General features: G+C 46.6%; 1 protein-coding gene across 1 annotated transcript in view; it reads right to left on the reverse strand.

Annotated features, from left to right (window-relative positions):
- The window catches only part of LOC105479136 (VANGL planar cell polarity protein 1), a 56,657-nt gene that overhangs the window by 26,149 nt on the left and 13,939 nt on the right, over nucleotides 1-16,569 (reverse strand). Inside the window, exons 3-4 of the mRNA XM_011736947.3 lie at nucleotides 12,783-12,915; nucleotides 8,017-8,624 (exon numbers count right to left, since the gene is read on the reverse strand). Of these exons, the coding sequence (XP_011735249.2) occupies nucleotides 8,017-8,624; nucleotides 12,783-12,915 (741 nt within the window). The remainder of the gene's footprint in view (nucleotides 1-8,016; nucleotides 8,625-12,782; nucleotides 12,916-16,569) is intronic.

Consider the following 16,569-nt stretch of genomic DNA (forward strand, 5'->3'; position numbering starts at 1 on the left):
TCTGGTCTCAGCAACTAAGCAATACAAGGTCGTTAACATGGACACCCCTCCTGGGCTTAACACCACGGCCCATGGCAGTTCTGAGTGCAGAGACACACTGCTGGTCTCCTGCTGAGCGGCTGAGATAGTTATGGCTGAAGCCCTCTGGCTGCCTTCCCCACAGCACAGAGATGCTGGCAGACCTCCACCACCGGGGCACCTAGGAGACACGCTTCCCTACAAGTGAGGGGCTTGGCTCTGCCACAGTCTGCACGCAGCCCTGCTTGCAGGCCGCGACACAAACCTCGCCACGCTGCCACTTCCTTGCACAGTCCGACCTGCACTGTGCCTCCCCTGCCTGGGATGGGAACTCTGCTCTCTCCACGTCTTAAATTACAGTGATGAATTACACCAAGATAAACAACAGAGCCATGGGGATCAAAGACAGCGGCCTGCTTAGGGCGCTCTAAGAAAAAGATTTAGATATGGACTCGAAACACCTCCACCCGACCCAGGATGCTGGACTGCCTAGTCTCTTCCTCGTGAGTACGCAGGAAGGAGCACACCATGAAGTCTGGAGTCTGAGGCTTCCGGCCTGCCCAAGTGGATCTTGGCTCCCCGAAACCCGGGCCGGAGCAGAGCCGAGTGGCAGCTTTGCAGCCGGGGAAAGGAGGCTGCAGGCTGTTTGCCCTCCTGAGCACTCGCACCCCACCACTTTCACACTGTGTCAAGTCACACCCGGCCACTCGTGGTAAGTGTGGAGAATACGGGGCCTGGCCTGCAGCAACAATCCTCCAGGGAAACCAACAGCACAGCATTCAGGGAGTATGACCCATCTCCCAGGGGCTGGGCTCCTAAGGAGACCATGAAAACCAGCTTCACCTTTGCCAGCTCCTTTCCCTGTGAGTCCTCTGGGCCTCGGCGCAAGGCTGTGGGCAGACGCCGTGCGAGGGAAGCCATCCCAGCTGTGGCCGCTGGCAGGAGGCAGCTGAGTAAACACAGGGCTTCAGTGTGCAGCACCTTACACTCTCATTAAAGCCACTTTTAACAGGCACCACAGCACCAAACCACAAACGGCAGCTCCACTCCTGCCTTCAAAATTCTCCCACAGCAAAATAAGGCCTGAGCAAAACCCTCCACACTCTATGTTTTAGCCCTTACTTGCTCTTGTCCTTTGCTTTGCTACGGAGTGGGGCTGAGGACTGGAAGAATATCTTCATTAAAAAGTAATTACAGGAGTACAAAAACACACATTTCTAAAATTGAGATGGCATATGAACCCACGATCGTAGTAACATGAGCCAAAACCACTGATGGTCATTTAAGAATTTTCCCAACGTTGCGGCCACTGGCTCTGGGTTCTTGGAGACCGTTGGTGCTCATCGTGAACACGGGATGGAGGGCGTGGCCCTGCACGAGAGACATGCCTACCAGTAATGTAATCACCGGCTTGGACATTACTTGACCCAGAATCACAAACATAAGATTTCAAAAGGAGCTGGAAATATCCTGGAATTACTGGAGTAACTTTAACCTCCCTAAGAGACTCTCCCTTTGTCACTTAAAACTGGAAAATCAAAGTTCAATCCAGAGAAGCAAGGCCCCCGTACAAGCTGGGAGGATGCCTGCATGAGCTGAAGAGAGGACAAGATGAGCTCTATTTCAACAGGTCAAAAGTCTCTGGGGTCAAAAGTCTCCAGTGTATGTAATATTCCTGTCTCAGCTCAGGCTGCTGTTATCAAAATGCTACAGACTAGGTAGCTTAAACAACAGAAATTTGTTTTCTTACAGTTCTGGAGGCTAGGGGTTCAAGATCACGGCTCCAGCCAATGTGGTTCCTGTTGAGGGCTCTTTTCTGGGCTTACAGATGGCCACCTTCTTTCTGTGGCCTCAAACAGCCTTTTCTAAGGGTGTATGCAGAGAGAGCAAGCTCTCTCATGTCTGTTCTTGTAAGGACGCCAGTCCTATGGGATCAGGGCCCCACACTGACTACATGTAACCTCAATTACTTCCTTAGAGGCTACATGTCCAAATACGCCACACTGGAGGTTAGGGCTTCCACATATGAATCTGGGGGGACTACAAATATTCAGTCCATAACACTTCCTTGAATATAATCACAATTGACAATGTGACAATCATAAACTTCCATTGCTTGAAAAGCAATCCAAGGATCATTTCTTCTAAAGAACAGGTGGTTCTGTGATTAGTTACCACGTCTTTGATTAAAAGATCTGTATTAGTCCACTTTTATGCTGCTGATAAAGATATACCTAAGACTGGGTAATTTATACAGAAAAAGAGGTTTAATGGACTCACAGTTCCACATGGCTGGGGAGGCCTCACAATCATAGCAGAAGGCAAAAGGCACATCTTATAGACAAGAAAGAAAATGAGAGCCACCTCTTACAAGGCTTCCTCTTACAAAACCATCAGATCTTGAGAGACTTATTCACTACCACAAGAACAGTATGGGAGAAATCGCCCCTGTGATTCAATTAACTCCCACTGGGTCCCTCCCACAACATGTGGGAATTATGGGAACTACAATTGAAGATGAGATTTGGGTGGGGACACAAAATCAAGGTCTATGGTCAGTGTTGATTTATAAGCTACTCTTTCTCAGTCTCAATGAATGAAGCATTTCTGACTCCAAAACTTTGACCCCAAAGCTTAAAAACCCAAATGGTTAAAACCTGCTGGCTGAATTAGGTAGAATGGAGCTTCAGAAATATAAATATGCTACAGAATGGGTCACTGTGGAAAGTTTCCCAGAGTGCTGAGTCATACCTGCTTTTGTGGTTTCTCTGTCTCCCTCCTTGTTGATGACTATCAGCTATCATTTTTCATTGATGTTCATATACCTCCTTAAAGCAGCGCTTTTCCCCCTCAAAACATGTTACTTCTGGGCTTTTTAAGGTATAGAAATCAATAATTAAATTGGTTAGAACTATATGCAAAATAAGAATAAACAGACTCTGAGAAAGAGAGTCCAAGGTGGTTGTGGGAGTCTGCGATATTGACCTTTATGCCCTAGTAGCCTCTGTCTTGTGTCGTCCTCTCCCCTTAAATGTGGGATAGGGCTGTGGCTTGCTTTCACCAAGAGAATGCAGTAGAAATAATACTGGGACAATTCCAGGCCCAGACCTTGAAAGGCCTGGGTGGGAGCTTCTGCTTTTGTGCTCCTGGGAGCCTTGAACTGCCACTTAAGAAGTCTAGCAACCTGGTGAGGAAACAACACGCAGAGGCCACGAGAAGGAGAGAATATATAGGAAAAGAAGGAGGACAGAATACACAGGAAAAGAAAGTCAGCCTTGGCTGACTCACCATGTGAGTATAATCACACAGGCCCATGGGCAGGATCAGTTAAAGAACCTCCTGGCTGAGCCCAATCCATGCTGCAGAATTGTGAGAAATATTGTATTGGTTGTTTTAAGCTACTAAGTGGTGGGATAGTTGTTGCACAACAATAGATAAAAGATATCTTCTTTGAGACATGTGAAGTATAGGAAGTTAAAAAGGTCTGACCAAAGGCTCAAACCTACTGCTATGACTTTAAGGACCAAGCTTTGTCAACTGAGTGAATAAAATAACCAGTGGAGCTAAGGAATGGATCTCAGAGTGCAAGCCATCTTGACAATCCTCCACATTCTCTGTTCCAGCCCTAAGCTCTGTGTTAAGTGAAACACAATAATGTATACAAAAATAGCTGGCAATCAGGCTGGCACATGGGAAACACTCAAAAAATGCTTCTGGGTTTGTTCATGTGTTCCTAAAGCAGTGATGTGAACACGAACCTATCTATTCAGAGGTAGTATGGTGAAATGGGTAAGATCATTCTGGAAGCAGAGAGCCTGGGCTCAAATCCTGGATCCCACAATCACAAATGGGGCCTTAGACTTACCTGACTCTCCCATGCCTCAGTTTGCTCATCTGAAAAGGAGGCTGGCTACCAGAACCTACCTCACATGATTGTTGTGAAAACTGAGTTGCATGTTAAAAGATTAGAAGGTACGGCCGGGTGCAGTGGCTCATGCCTGTAATCCCAGTACTTTGGGAGGCTGAGGCGGGCAGATCACGAGGTCAAGAGATCAAGACCATCCTGGCTAACACGGTGAAATCCTGTCTCTACTAAAGAAACAGAAAAAATTAGCCGGGTGTGGTGGCGGGCACCTGTAGTCCCAGCTACTCAGGAGGCTGAGGCAGGAGAATGGCGTGAACCTGGGAGGCGGAGCTTGCACTGAGCCAAGATCATACCACTGCACTCCAGCCTGGGCAACAGAGTGAGACTCCATCCCCCCTCCAAAAAAAAACCAAAGATTAGAAGGCACCTGGCACCCAGTAAAGACTATGTAATTGTTTATCGTTAAGGTTTTCTTTTTCTGTCTCTGTTGTTCTACCATTTCACATTCAACCAGTCAATTACACTAGTGTCTGCGCCAGTATTCACAGTATTTCCCTTCGGAGGTTTCAAAACTGAAAAATGGTTACGATAATTGAATGCCAATTTTTAGGCTCTTCTATTCTTCCGGGTTTCTCCTCAAATAAAGTCATATCAAAAGTCATTAGTCTCTGGTAACATCCTGGAAAAGTTAGCAACTTATTGTGAGAACGGGGTCAAGAAAAGTGATGAGCAAGGTGTGTATGGAAAATGACAAAGCGACTGTGTGAGACACCAGGATGCCGTAGAGAGTGCGGTGGGGTAAGGGGTGTGATGCACAGGAAGGTGCTGATTCCCTGTGACCTTGAGCAGGTCTCTGACCCTGGGGCTTGGGGACCTCAACTGTAAGAGGGGATACCTCTACCCCACCTGCTCTGACCTCTGACAGGGCAGCAAGGAGGGGCAAATGAGTCCAAACCTATGAAAAGCTTTTCCTAACTCCTAGGGCACTGGGCAGAGGGTAGGAAGTATCTCAATCTATTTACGGTCTCTTACTTTCTGCAACAACTTTTTACATTTTTGAAAGTTTTCAAATAAGCCCAAAACTTCATTCCTGCCAACAAGCAGGGCCACAGCAAGTGCCTTTTATGAACTAACGAGAAGCCTATTTTCTTTAAGAAACTAAAGAGTAGACATTCTTTTTGACAATTCTCAAAAATAGCTCAGTCAATTCGATAAAATCATCTTTGAAAACATAAAAAAGAACTCACCATCACTTGGCACCTAAGCCCGATAGGTTGCTGCCACGGTGAAGGCTTTACATAAAGGGAGAGCCGACAGCCTGTGATTCTGCTGGGTCTGATGGAGACCTGCTATTCTGATTTCCGAGGCTTGCTTTGTCTATTCCCGCTCCCTCTTCCCTCCTGTCTGTTTCTACACTTTACAAAAGGCCTTAGAAGTTGTATTTCTGGCCTAGTAACTCTTCCAGCCACTGCTGGGTTCAGACCAGATTTAGCCCAAGGATCGGCGGGTGACCAGGCCCACACAATGCCAGGAGGAAAGGTGCCAAGCCTGCTCCAGCTCTGGCAGACTGGCTGTCACTTGGGCATCTGGCTCTCCCTGAGGGCTCCATTCGTCAGCAAAGATGTCGCTCTTTCCCCAGCCATTCTTTCCACCTCCTAACCCAGGCTCTCCACGAGAGGGACAAAGGGGGCCTTATTAAAGGCAGGGAGAGGAGGAAAACCAATGGCCCTAAAGAGAAGCTGAAAGGATGAGGCTGGGGACCACCTCAAAACACTCTCCCCAGGGCAGATGGGCACTTGCCACCTTTCAGGTCTCCCTGGGGAGCTGGGGTGACTGACTTGAGTTTTTGAAAGCCTGGACAGTTGTTGGTCATGGTGAGAGCAAACTGAAAGGTTTGCAGCAAGCCTGGGAGCCATGCAGCACAATCAGTCTGGCTTCTCCCGTCCAGCTCTGCCCTGACCAGCAGAACTGTGTGGTGAGAGGCAAGGGCTGTTGCTAATTACGTTTTCTGAACATGCCACAGGCATACTTTCCCCAGGCTGTTTGGTTTGTCCCCTCTCCACCCCCACTCAGCTGCAGTGTGCAGCTCAACCAGTCTTACAGGGAGGAGCAATGTGGGAGCCCATGGGGGGAAGTCAGTCCCACCACCCTGGATGACCTATGGAGAGAAGACGCCCTGCCCTTTCCCACCTACACAGGTGGAATTCACACCAACTAGGGCTGAGGGCCAAAAATCAAAACCACCACAGACCACACTCCTGGCCAGTGTCTTGGCTACTTACATATAGAGCTCCAAGTATCACTAATCTCCACCGTGACCACAGCCGGATTTTTCTCTACTGCTTTAACTGCAGCAAAACCTGTTCTGAGACAGACTGTCTCCTGCTTGGCTTTATTGCTGCCACAATCTGAAATTCTCTGTCCTCCTGTGTTCCCATCACCTATACCCCAGGCCTGTTTCTGCACCTGCCCACCAGACAGCGGTGCACTGGTCTCTTTCCAAGTGACTGTGAGTGTCACAGGTGCTGAGATAGAGCTCTGAAGGCAGCCAGCCTGATGTGTCCGGGGCTCTGAACACAAGATGTTTAACACAAATCTGCTGGTCATTCCCCGACGCCAAACATGGGGAAAGAAAGCCTTCTGAGATGAATACGTGGCAAACGGTGACCTACTTGTCTTCAGAGCCCTACAGGCATCTGTGAAGGACTCAAAACCCCAGATTTCTGGTACACAGACATGTGACTTGGACACCAGTTTCCACCAAGGGTGGCAGCAACCTTGAATGCTAGATTATCCCATCCCCATAGTACAAGCCAAGCCAGAGGAATGAAAGAGGGTACACACCAACATGAAGACGGTTTGGCAGCGTGGCCTGACTCCATATACAGGCTGAGCCACCTCCCTGGAGCCCAGCCAAATCTATGACAAAGCCGATTGTTCTGATACCCACTAAGGTGTGTCCTTGCTGATTTTGGCTGCTCTGCCAGCTACATGATCACAGCAGTAATAGGTGCAATGAACTAAGTGCCTACCCTGCCCCAAGCAGGGTACACACATCAGCATATACTGCCTAAGGAGGCAGAGCGCCTGGGAGAGGGTAAAGGCTTTGAAGTCAGATGTCCCAGGCTCTGCATTCACCCAGAGACCATCTCAGTGCCAACTGTGTCCATGCTCCATGCCAGGCACTGAGAATGTCATGAGGTATAAGGGTGGCCCCTGGCCTCATTCATAGTCTGTGGAAGAAAACAGATGGAAAAATAGGCCACTAACCACAAAGTGAGAGATGCCATTATGGGGGCATTCACTCAGCCCTGGCCTCACGACATCTGAGTGAATCCTAAATGAGGCTAGCCATATGTTTTTGTGCAATTACGTAAATTCCGTAAGCCCTAGTTTCTTCATCTGTGACACGGGGATTAATAACACCTAGGTCATGGGGTTCTATGAAGACTAAATATACAATCTATATAAAGTGCTTACCTTGAAGCAAATAAAATGATGGTAATCACTCTTATTTAACCACAAAATAATGAGATTATGTGCAGAGATTTAAGTATGACAACCCAACTGACTTCTAACTTTTTCTCAGGCATACATTTTCAAAACACTCACGGCTCACACACTTGGAGTCTCTAACCTGCACCTGATTCTTTATTGGAGGGTCCCTGGGATGACCATACAATTTACTGCCCAAACCAGGCCTCTGAGGGTGGGGAAAAAAGGAACAATTCACGATTCCACTGGGACAGCATGGTAAATCACATGTCACATTTTGGACAAAATGGAGCTGTTGGTCACTTTATCCATTGTCCATTGGCCAATTTCAGAGTCAAAGTATGCAGTCATCACTATGCATCTCCTTTCTCCATCATTTTTGGGAGCTGCCAATAACTTTGACCCAGCAAAACCTCAACCCGGGTGAGAGCCAGCAACTGCCCCGCACCATCTAGAAGTCCAGAAACTCAATAAACATGGAAACCCTCCCCACCTTCGCATCTCTTCCCCATACCAGAAAAGGGTCAGACTCTGGTCCTAGCTCTTGGCTTCTGTTGCCACCCCTCCCGTGCTAGACAGCAGCTGTCTCCCAGCAAGGCATCAGCCATCCTTTCTGCCTCCTGGATGTTGCCTCTTACCTCAGGTGTCCCAGGCTATAGAAGCGGGACTCGCCGTCGGTGGAGCGGACCACCTGCAGCGTGAACACGGGCTGCAGCTGCCTGAGCTCCAGCAGGACGATGGCCAGGTAATGGATGAAGAGGAGGGCATCCACGAGGGAGACTGCATATTGCACAATGCCCTGGTAATTCCGGTCCCGAGAGTCCAAAATGCGGACCCCATAAAAAAGCCAATAGGAAACCACAAAGAGAAAGATGAGGACCAACAAAAGGGCACGAAACACAAACACCCGTGGCATGTCAGCTCTCCGCTTGCGGAAGAAAAGTGCCCAGGTCCCTATGAGCAGAATGAGGAGTTTGAATGCCACGGAGATAAAGAGCCCCTCACAAATTGTGCCACAAGGCTCCAGCTCATCCCTCCACATGATCGGAGGTAAAAGGATGAAGGCGATAGGGGTGAGGAAAACTAGAAGTCCAAGAAAGGAGGCGACAGTGAGGCCCAGGTAGCGTTTGCAATCCAGCCCCACGCTGTCCTCCATGTCCTTGCTGATCCTGGCAATGTCCTCTTGGGATATGCTGTGCTCTGAGGTGCCTGTGATGGCCGTGGTGGTCTCTCCCCAGTTGTCATCCTGGTGGGGAGAAGACAGTGAGGATGGCACGATGCAGGTCATTTGTAAAAGCTACAAAGAGCAGTGAACATGCAGGGCCCGCCGCATCTACCCAGCCCTGTTCACAAAGGCTTCCAGAAAATGAAAGCTTAACTCTTTAAATATTAGAACTTTTTAACTCAAACAATTTTCATTGAAATTTTCAAAATGTATGCAGTATTTACCTTTTCAAACAGAGAAAACATAATGTGATCTTTCTGTCTGTTTGGGTGATCCATTGACATAACATTGATTATCACCCCCGTGTTGAAATGCCTTGAGAGGCTCTGAGGGCCTGGAGCTGTTTGCCCTGCAATGCGCAATCCAGGTGTTAGACTAATCATATGAGAGCTCATCTATAGAGATAAACCTCCTGCATCTTCTTTCCAATTCACGCTGGGATATAAAGGCTCACCAAGTCCAACTTCTGGAGGTGGGAGTATTACTACACCCTCCAGCAGCCCAGAAGAGCAAAGGGCATAGCGAGGGAGCTCACACCACTAAACAAACCCAAGCTTACCTGCAGCTAGGACTCACATTTTACAATCTCCTTATGGGCCGGGCGCGGTGGCTCACACCTGTAATCCCATAACTTTGGGAGGCCGAGGTGGGGAGATCACGAGGTCAGGAGATCGAGACCATCCTGGCCAACATGGTGAAACCCTGTCTCTACTAAAAATACAAAAATTAGCTGGGCATGGTGGTGCGTGCCTGTAATCCCAGCTACTCGGGAGGCTGAGGCAGGAGAACTGCATGAACCCGAAGTCAGAGGTTGCAGTGAGCTGAGATCGCGCCACTGTACTCCAGCCTGGGGGACAAGAGCAAGACTCCGTCTCAAAAAAAAAAAAAAAAAAAAAAAAACAACTCCTTACGATGTTCACAAGATCCACTTAACAAGTATCAGTGTCAAGCACTCTTTAACAATATTTCTCATGGACCAAGCTAAGCAAATCCAAGAATCCACGTATGGCCATATTGACTTAAAAATTCTTTCTAAAACATGTTTTCATGAGGAACTAAACATCAAGGGCATAGAAACAACCAGGATTATTATAATGTATCTTTTACTTTCTAGCTTCTTGTCTTTTTAAACTTCTAGGCAGTTGCAAGTTAAAGCAATTAGTCTATTCACTTAGCATGACCCAGTTGATAGAATTTTAAAGGATTCTGCTGTTTAAAAACAACTGGCTGAGACGGGTGGATCATGAGGTCAGGAGATCGAGACCATCCTGGCTAACACGGTGAAACCCCGTCTCTACTAAAAAATACAAAAAACTAGCTGGGCGAGGTGGCGGGCGCCTGTAGTCCCAGTTACTCGGGAAGCTGAGGCAGGAGAATGGCGTGAACCTGGGAGGCGGAGCTTGCAGTGAGCTGAGATCCGGCCACTGCACTCCAGCCTGGGCGACAGAGCGAGACTCCATCTCAAAAAAAAACAAAAAAAACAAAAAAAACAACTGGCAATAATAATGGAGCAACAAGAGAGCAAGGTGCTGAAAAGACACAGGGGGCCAAAGAGGTTTTGCCTCAGAAATTCGTACGTATCCTCTCACTCAGAAAAAAAAAACGTCAGATGCAGTGGCAAAGTGGTGAAATTAGGACACCAACTTAGAAAAAGCTAGTTGAAGTTAGTAGCTAAATCAGCAAGACAGAGATCGCTCATAACCAAATAATCCCGAATCTAGTCATGACCAAAAAACATGATTTATGAAATGTATGGGCTATGGTAAGAAGTGGTGGTTAAGGTCTCAATCCTATGAACTAATGATCCTTCAACTTGGAAAGTTCGAAGTATCACATACACTGAGAGAAATTCCTATTTAAGACGATGGCCAGAAGCAGCCAGGACTGTCGAACATTACTGGTGGAAGTGGACCATGGCACAGTGCCTCTGGAAAACCACTCTGGCGGTTTCACAGAAATTTCAAAATACACTTAAGTACATGGCTCAGCAATTCCACTCTCAGGTTTTATCCAAAAATTAATAAAAATGTACATCCAGCCAGGTGCGGTGGCTCACGCCTGTAATCCTAGCACTTTGGGAGGCCAAGGCAGGCAAATCACCTGAGGTCAGGAGTTCGAGACCAGCCTGGCCAACATGGTGAAAGCCCGTCTCTACTAAAAATACAACAATTAGCTGGGCTTGGGGGCGCGTGTCTGTAATCCTGGCTATTTGGGAGGCTGAGGCAGGAGAATCGCTTGAACCCGGGAGGTGGAGGCTGCAGTGAGCTGAGATCATGCCACTGCACTCCAGCCTGGGCAACAGAGAAATACTCTGTCTCAAAAAACAAACCAACCAACCAACAAACAAAAACCCAAATGTCCATTCACTAGGAGAATGGACAACAAATTGTGGTAGACTGACACAATGGAATACTACTCAGCAAAAGTAAAAAGAATAAGCTGTTGAAACATACCAAAATATGGATAAATCTCAAAATCATTACGCTGAGTGGGGCGGGTTGGGGGGCAGGGGTGGACCATATGATTCTAATTATATTAAATTCAAAAACAGGCAAAATTAAACTATGGTGATAGAAATCAACATAGCGGTTGCCTTGGAGAGGTGAGGGTGGGGCAGAGGTTGACTAGGAAGGGCACAAGAGAGTTTCCTGGGGTGCACATGCATGCCTAAAAAATGCAGATGTACAAAGGATCCTGTTAAGCTTGAGGTTCTTAGAAGAAAAAGCACCTAAGATGCTTTCATCAAAACCCCTAGATATTCAATAAAGAAACTGAGGCCTACAAAGGCTGTGACTGCTCAAGGTAATGGAGCTACTAAAAAATACAGCCTCCAAACACCCATCTCAATGCTTTTCACACCAGATCATCCTTGGGCAACACCAATAGCTTCCCAAAGTAGTTCTCAGATATGAGGTGCAGAGGAGATGCAGAGAAAGAAGAGCCTTTGTTGTAGGCCACCGGCACCTCTGAACCCACATCTGGGAGGAAACTGACCCCCTCATGCACTCCAGGGTGATCCAGTCCTAGGACTGGCCCCACCCAACCATCAGCCATCCCAGAGCCAAGACAGGCAGCACTAAATGCATTTGCTCATTGCTCAGTGAACCCCACGTTCAACCCACAACTGGAGCTTTGAGTCCCAAGAACACCTTGTGTACTCTGAGGAATTCCAGTTCCAGTGCACCTATCTGATTATAAATGCTTACCTGTGTGTATGCACAGGTATGTACAGATGTATGCTTATCTATAGTCCTATATCTGTCTTTACAGCTGTGTATCATACATTGCTTTGTTTATGAGGGGCAAGGCTGGACATGTGTATATATATTTCAGGATGTGCAGAGGGTGTGCGAACATGTTTCTGTGTATAGCTCAGATATTTATTTAAATCAGGTGGGCTGCCAGACAGTTGGAACCTGGAGAAGAACCCACTCAATGGTTTAAAAAATTAATAAAGTGTCAGTATTTCAAAAATACTATAAAGTTAGGATTTCACATAAAATCCGGATTTGCAGCTTTTCTCAAACACTGAATCCCTGAATTCCTGAGCAACAGTAGGTGTCTGGAGCTGCGGGGCTACTGTTTCCTTTACAGAGGCAATGCATTCTCCAGTTAGCCACAGCCTCCTTCACACCACACTACAGCACTCACACTGATGCACTGCACAGACTGCTGTTAACCCAAAGCTTGTTTGATATATTTTTGCCCCCTCTTTTTGATCCAGGGCCTCCTTAATTAACTTACGTTTCTCTACCAGGCATCTGAGTGTGCGGCCTCTGATTTACTGCATAGCTCTAGTAGTAATGGTCAGTCTGGGCTGTCCCACGTTTTTCAAACTTCTTCTTAGGGTTTCTGAGTTTCCTTCTCCCTCTTACACTGTTCCATTGTGAAATGAGCAGTGACAGACTTCAGCTTTTCCCTTCCCTACCCTGTCATCAACCTTGCTGATTTCTTTTCCACACCATGCAAAGCAGGCCAACCAATCATACTTCAGAAGAATCCCCAAGCTACCAAAGGGCAGGACAGGCTGTCCTCAGACCAAAAAGAGACCACGGGACATAGATAAATTAGCATGCTAGAAAAATAAAGACAAAAACCCAAGAGAACCTAAGGAAAACATTTACAGAAAGGAGTCTTGGTCAAGTGGCAGTGTGCTTAGAGACTACCTTTGATCCTTACCTGAACTTCCTCTGTCCGAGCAGAATCATTTCCCAACAGGGGCTCTCCAGTGGGAGGTTGAATGGTGACAGACTTTTCTGACCCTCTGCCATCTTTATTCCGGGGTGACTTATGTCTCTCTCTAGTTCTCTCCCTGAAAAACAACAACGAGCTAGCACATTTATGCCATGTTAATTAACTCTCTGGGTTTATCAAAATGTAAGTATCATTTTGAATTTAGGAAAGTTCTACACACACATGCACACACACACACACACACACACACACACACTGCATCAAAACCCACCCATCTTCACCACACTTCAAAGGGTGCATTGATCTTTACTCCCTACTTAATATTTTCTTTCTGCCATCCCAAGACCCAAAACACTCTTCTTGCGTTGCCATAAAGAAATACCTGACACCTTCATAAAGAAATGAGTTTAACTGGCTCACAGTCCTGCAGACTTTACAGGAAGCATGGTACTGACATCTGCTTGGCTTCTAGAGAGGCCTCAGGAAGCTTACAGTCATGGCAGAAGGCGAAGTGGGAGCAGGCACATCACATGGTGAAAGCGGGAGCAAGAGAGAGAGAGTTGGGAGAGGAGGCACGACACACTTGTAAACAACCACCTGTCACTCTTCCATCAACAGTGATATTTTTTCAAAGCCTAAAATTTAATGTTAGGATTTATGTAGCTAGTTACACTTTATTGTAATAATTACTGATTTGATTTGGTTAAAATTGGCCTTAACCAATTTTCTAGGGCTTTTAAAATTGGGACAACATTGTAGAATATCTAAGCTTTGGTATGTCCAAAAAAATCTGGGACAATTTTCACCCTTCACCTTTGGACAGGAGAAGAAAGGAAATTCAAAGTCACTACAAAGAACTGTTTACTTCTCATTCTTACAGGTTCAAAACTAAGTCATTCCCATAGGTTCTAGCTGAACTTGAAGACATCCATAGAAACAAACAAGCTAGGACAAAAGGCCAAAGACACCAAGGGGGTGGAGAGTGTGTGTGTGTGAGTGCGTGTGTGTGTGTGTGTGTGTATGTGTGTGTGTACACGGGGAGGGTTTTAGGCCTCCTGAGGAAAGCAGGCTGCTGCATCATTTTACCCCACAGGAACTTCCTGGGTGGTCTCCAGTGTGATTGTAAGAACCCTGCCTGGGGGTCATTCATGAAATTCCAAAAGGAACCAATCATTGTGGCCAAGCCCAGGTCACAACCTGGGCAATAACCACTTATGGGAACTGGCACTCCTCCTCCCGTTGCCAACAGGAAACCCAGAAGCCCCCACCTCAGGAGCCCCTCAAGGGTCAGTGAGTTCCCTCAGCCTCCTGCCCCCACAGCCACCTTGACATCAGCCCTCCTTCCTACAACCACTCACCGTCGTCATTCCCAAGGTCTCCCAGGCAGGATAGAAGCAGATTTTGGAGACAAACAGATCTTGGTTTTGCCCTACCAGATGTGTGATCTTGCACAAGTTACTCAATCTCTGAAAACCTCAGCTTCCTTATGTATGTAATGGTGACAACGACAACATCACATAATGTAAGCAGTGCTCAGTACAAGGATGTGGAGTAAGTGCTAATGCAGAGTGGCTGTGATTGCTATTACTATTAGCCAATGTCAAAGAACAGTGTCTTGACTTAGTGAGGCAGAGTATGTATACCTTGGAGAAAGAGATGTAAATGGAACTATTAACACACAACCCATCTTCTGTTAACCTACTACTTAGCTTAAGAAAACGTAGATTTCTTGTCAAACTTCTACCTTATCATTATCTCCCTGGGATAAGCATTGACTGATTCCTTCAAAGAGCCAGGAGGCTCCCATGCCAAGGGAATCTTTCAGTGACAACAATTCTATTCCTAGAACATAACTTATAATTACAGTCTGTTGCTGATATAGTTTGGATAGTTGTCCCTACCCAAATCTCGTGCTGAACTGTAACCCCCAATGCTGGAGGTGGGGCCTGGTGAGAGGTGTCTGGATCATGGGGACAGATCCCTCATGGCTTGGTGCTATCTTCACGACAGCGAGTGAGTTCTTGGGAGATCTGGTTGTTTAAAAGTGTGCTGCACCTCCTCTCCCAACTCCCTCTCTTGCTCCCGCTTTCACCATGTGATGTGCCTGCTCCCACTTCGCCTTCTGCCATGACTGTAAGCTTCCTGAGGCCTCTCTAGAAGCCAAGCAGATGTCAGTACCATGCCTCCTGTAAAGCCCGCAGGACCGTGAGCCAGTTAAACCTCATTTCTTTATGAAGGTGTCAGGTATTTCTTTATGGCAATGCAAGGACAGACTAATACAACCGCAAAGTTAGATTCTAAAAATAGAGGTGTTCTGGTCAACTCAGGTGTTTTATTTTAACAAGGCAGCTAGGGAAACAGCCAAATAAGCAGAGAATTTGGTTGTTTACCCAGAGATGCATCTAACAATGCCAATTACCTCACATCCTACCCCAATTTATAGAACACTTTGCTGAATGCTTCACTATATTTCATTCAATCCTAATTATAATCCTATGAAGCCAGTATTATTGTCTTCATTTTACAGACAAGGAAACTGTGGCTCACAGAGTTCAAGTTACTTCTCAAAGTAGTATTATAGTCAGTGGCAGACCTGAATTCAGGTCTGTTGCCACCACTTCTATTCACACCCACTATGGTGCACCGTGTTGAAGAGGAATTGGAAGATTTCATGGCATAAATATTCTTCAAATCATTCTCACACCCTTATACTTTAAAACTATTAGAGCTATGAAATATGCCTTTGAAGCTATTGCTAGGAGTAATAATTGGATCTTAGATAGCACAAAGCTGTGTGCCCAACACTCTGGGCTATCAAAAACAATCACTTCAAAAGGCACCCACTGTGAGAAACCATAAACAATTTGTGAGAGACTTCCCCCGTGTTTAGTCGGTTTCAGAACTAAACTCAGAATAGGTCTAGAACTGCTGCTCCACCAGCCCCGCCACCGGCCAGATGGACAATGCCCCTCTTCTATCTTAATCCGCTTCCATTTTCCCCAACTGCTCTCACATTTATCACTCTCTCGGCCACCAGCCAAGTCACATGCTCACCTAACCCATCTATCTATTCACTAGTCCCATGGGTCAAATCTTGTGACAGCACAAATTCCACTGGAAATCAAAATTCTTTCATTGAGTGCCAATTCCCGGAGCCTGCACCCTACCAGGGCAGAAAGCAGGTGGGGAGACACCCAGAGGTGAAAACAGCCTCTGTTGCCAGCCAGGGTTCCTATCACCAGCCCTCCCAGCCTGGCTCTTAAAAGGCCCAGGAGCACTCAGATGTGAAACAACTGTTTAACAATTCCCCTGATAACATCGGAGGGAAACCAGAGAAGAACCTGTCATCTGATAACCCAAGGAAGGTTTCTCATCCTCCAGAGCCCAAAACCCTAACCAGTGTGTCTTAAACTTTAAAAACTTCTTAAACTTAAAAAACGGTACAGAAAAACTACCCTGGGTATGGACTCAAGTGCAGATTTGTTGACCCCACTCTCAAATAATTTTCTGGAAGGGAGACAACAGAAATCAAAAATTTCCCCAGCATCCCAGGAGACTGCAGGTGGTAAAGGAAACTTGCCCCAAGATTCTCTTCCCCGAATGCTCCTGGGAGGAGGTTGCTGAGTGACGCTTGGAAGTCTGCTTCTTTGTGAAACGCCCTGTATGTAACAGGGGCTTGATAATGGGAGCCATGAGTGTAATGCTCAGCTGCACAATGTTATAATACACGGCACTGCTTTCTTAAAATAGTATGAAGTGGATGAAGTTGGGA

This window comes from Macaca nemestrina, chromosome 1 (assembly GCF_043159975.1).
Source record: "Macaca nemestrina isolate mMacNem1 chromosome 1, mMacNem.hap1, whole genome shotgun sequence".
NCBI classification, from domain to species: Eukaryota; Metazoa; Chordata; class Mammalia; order Primates; family Cercopithecidae; genus Macaca; species Macaca nemestrina.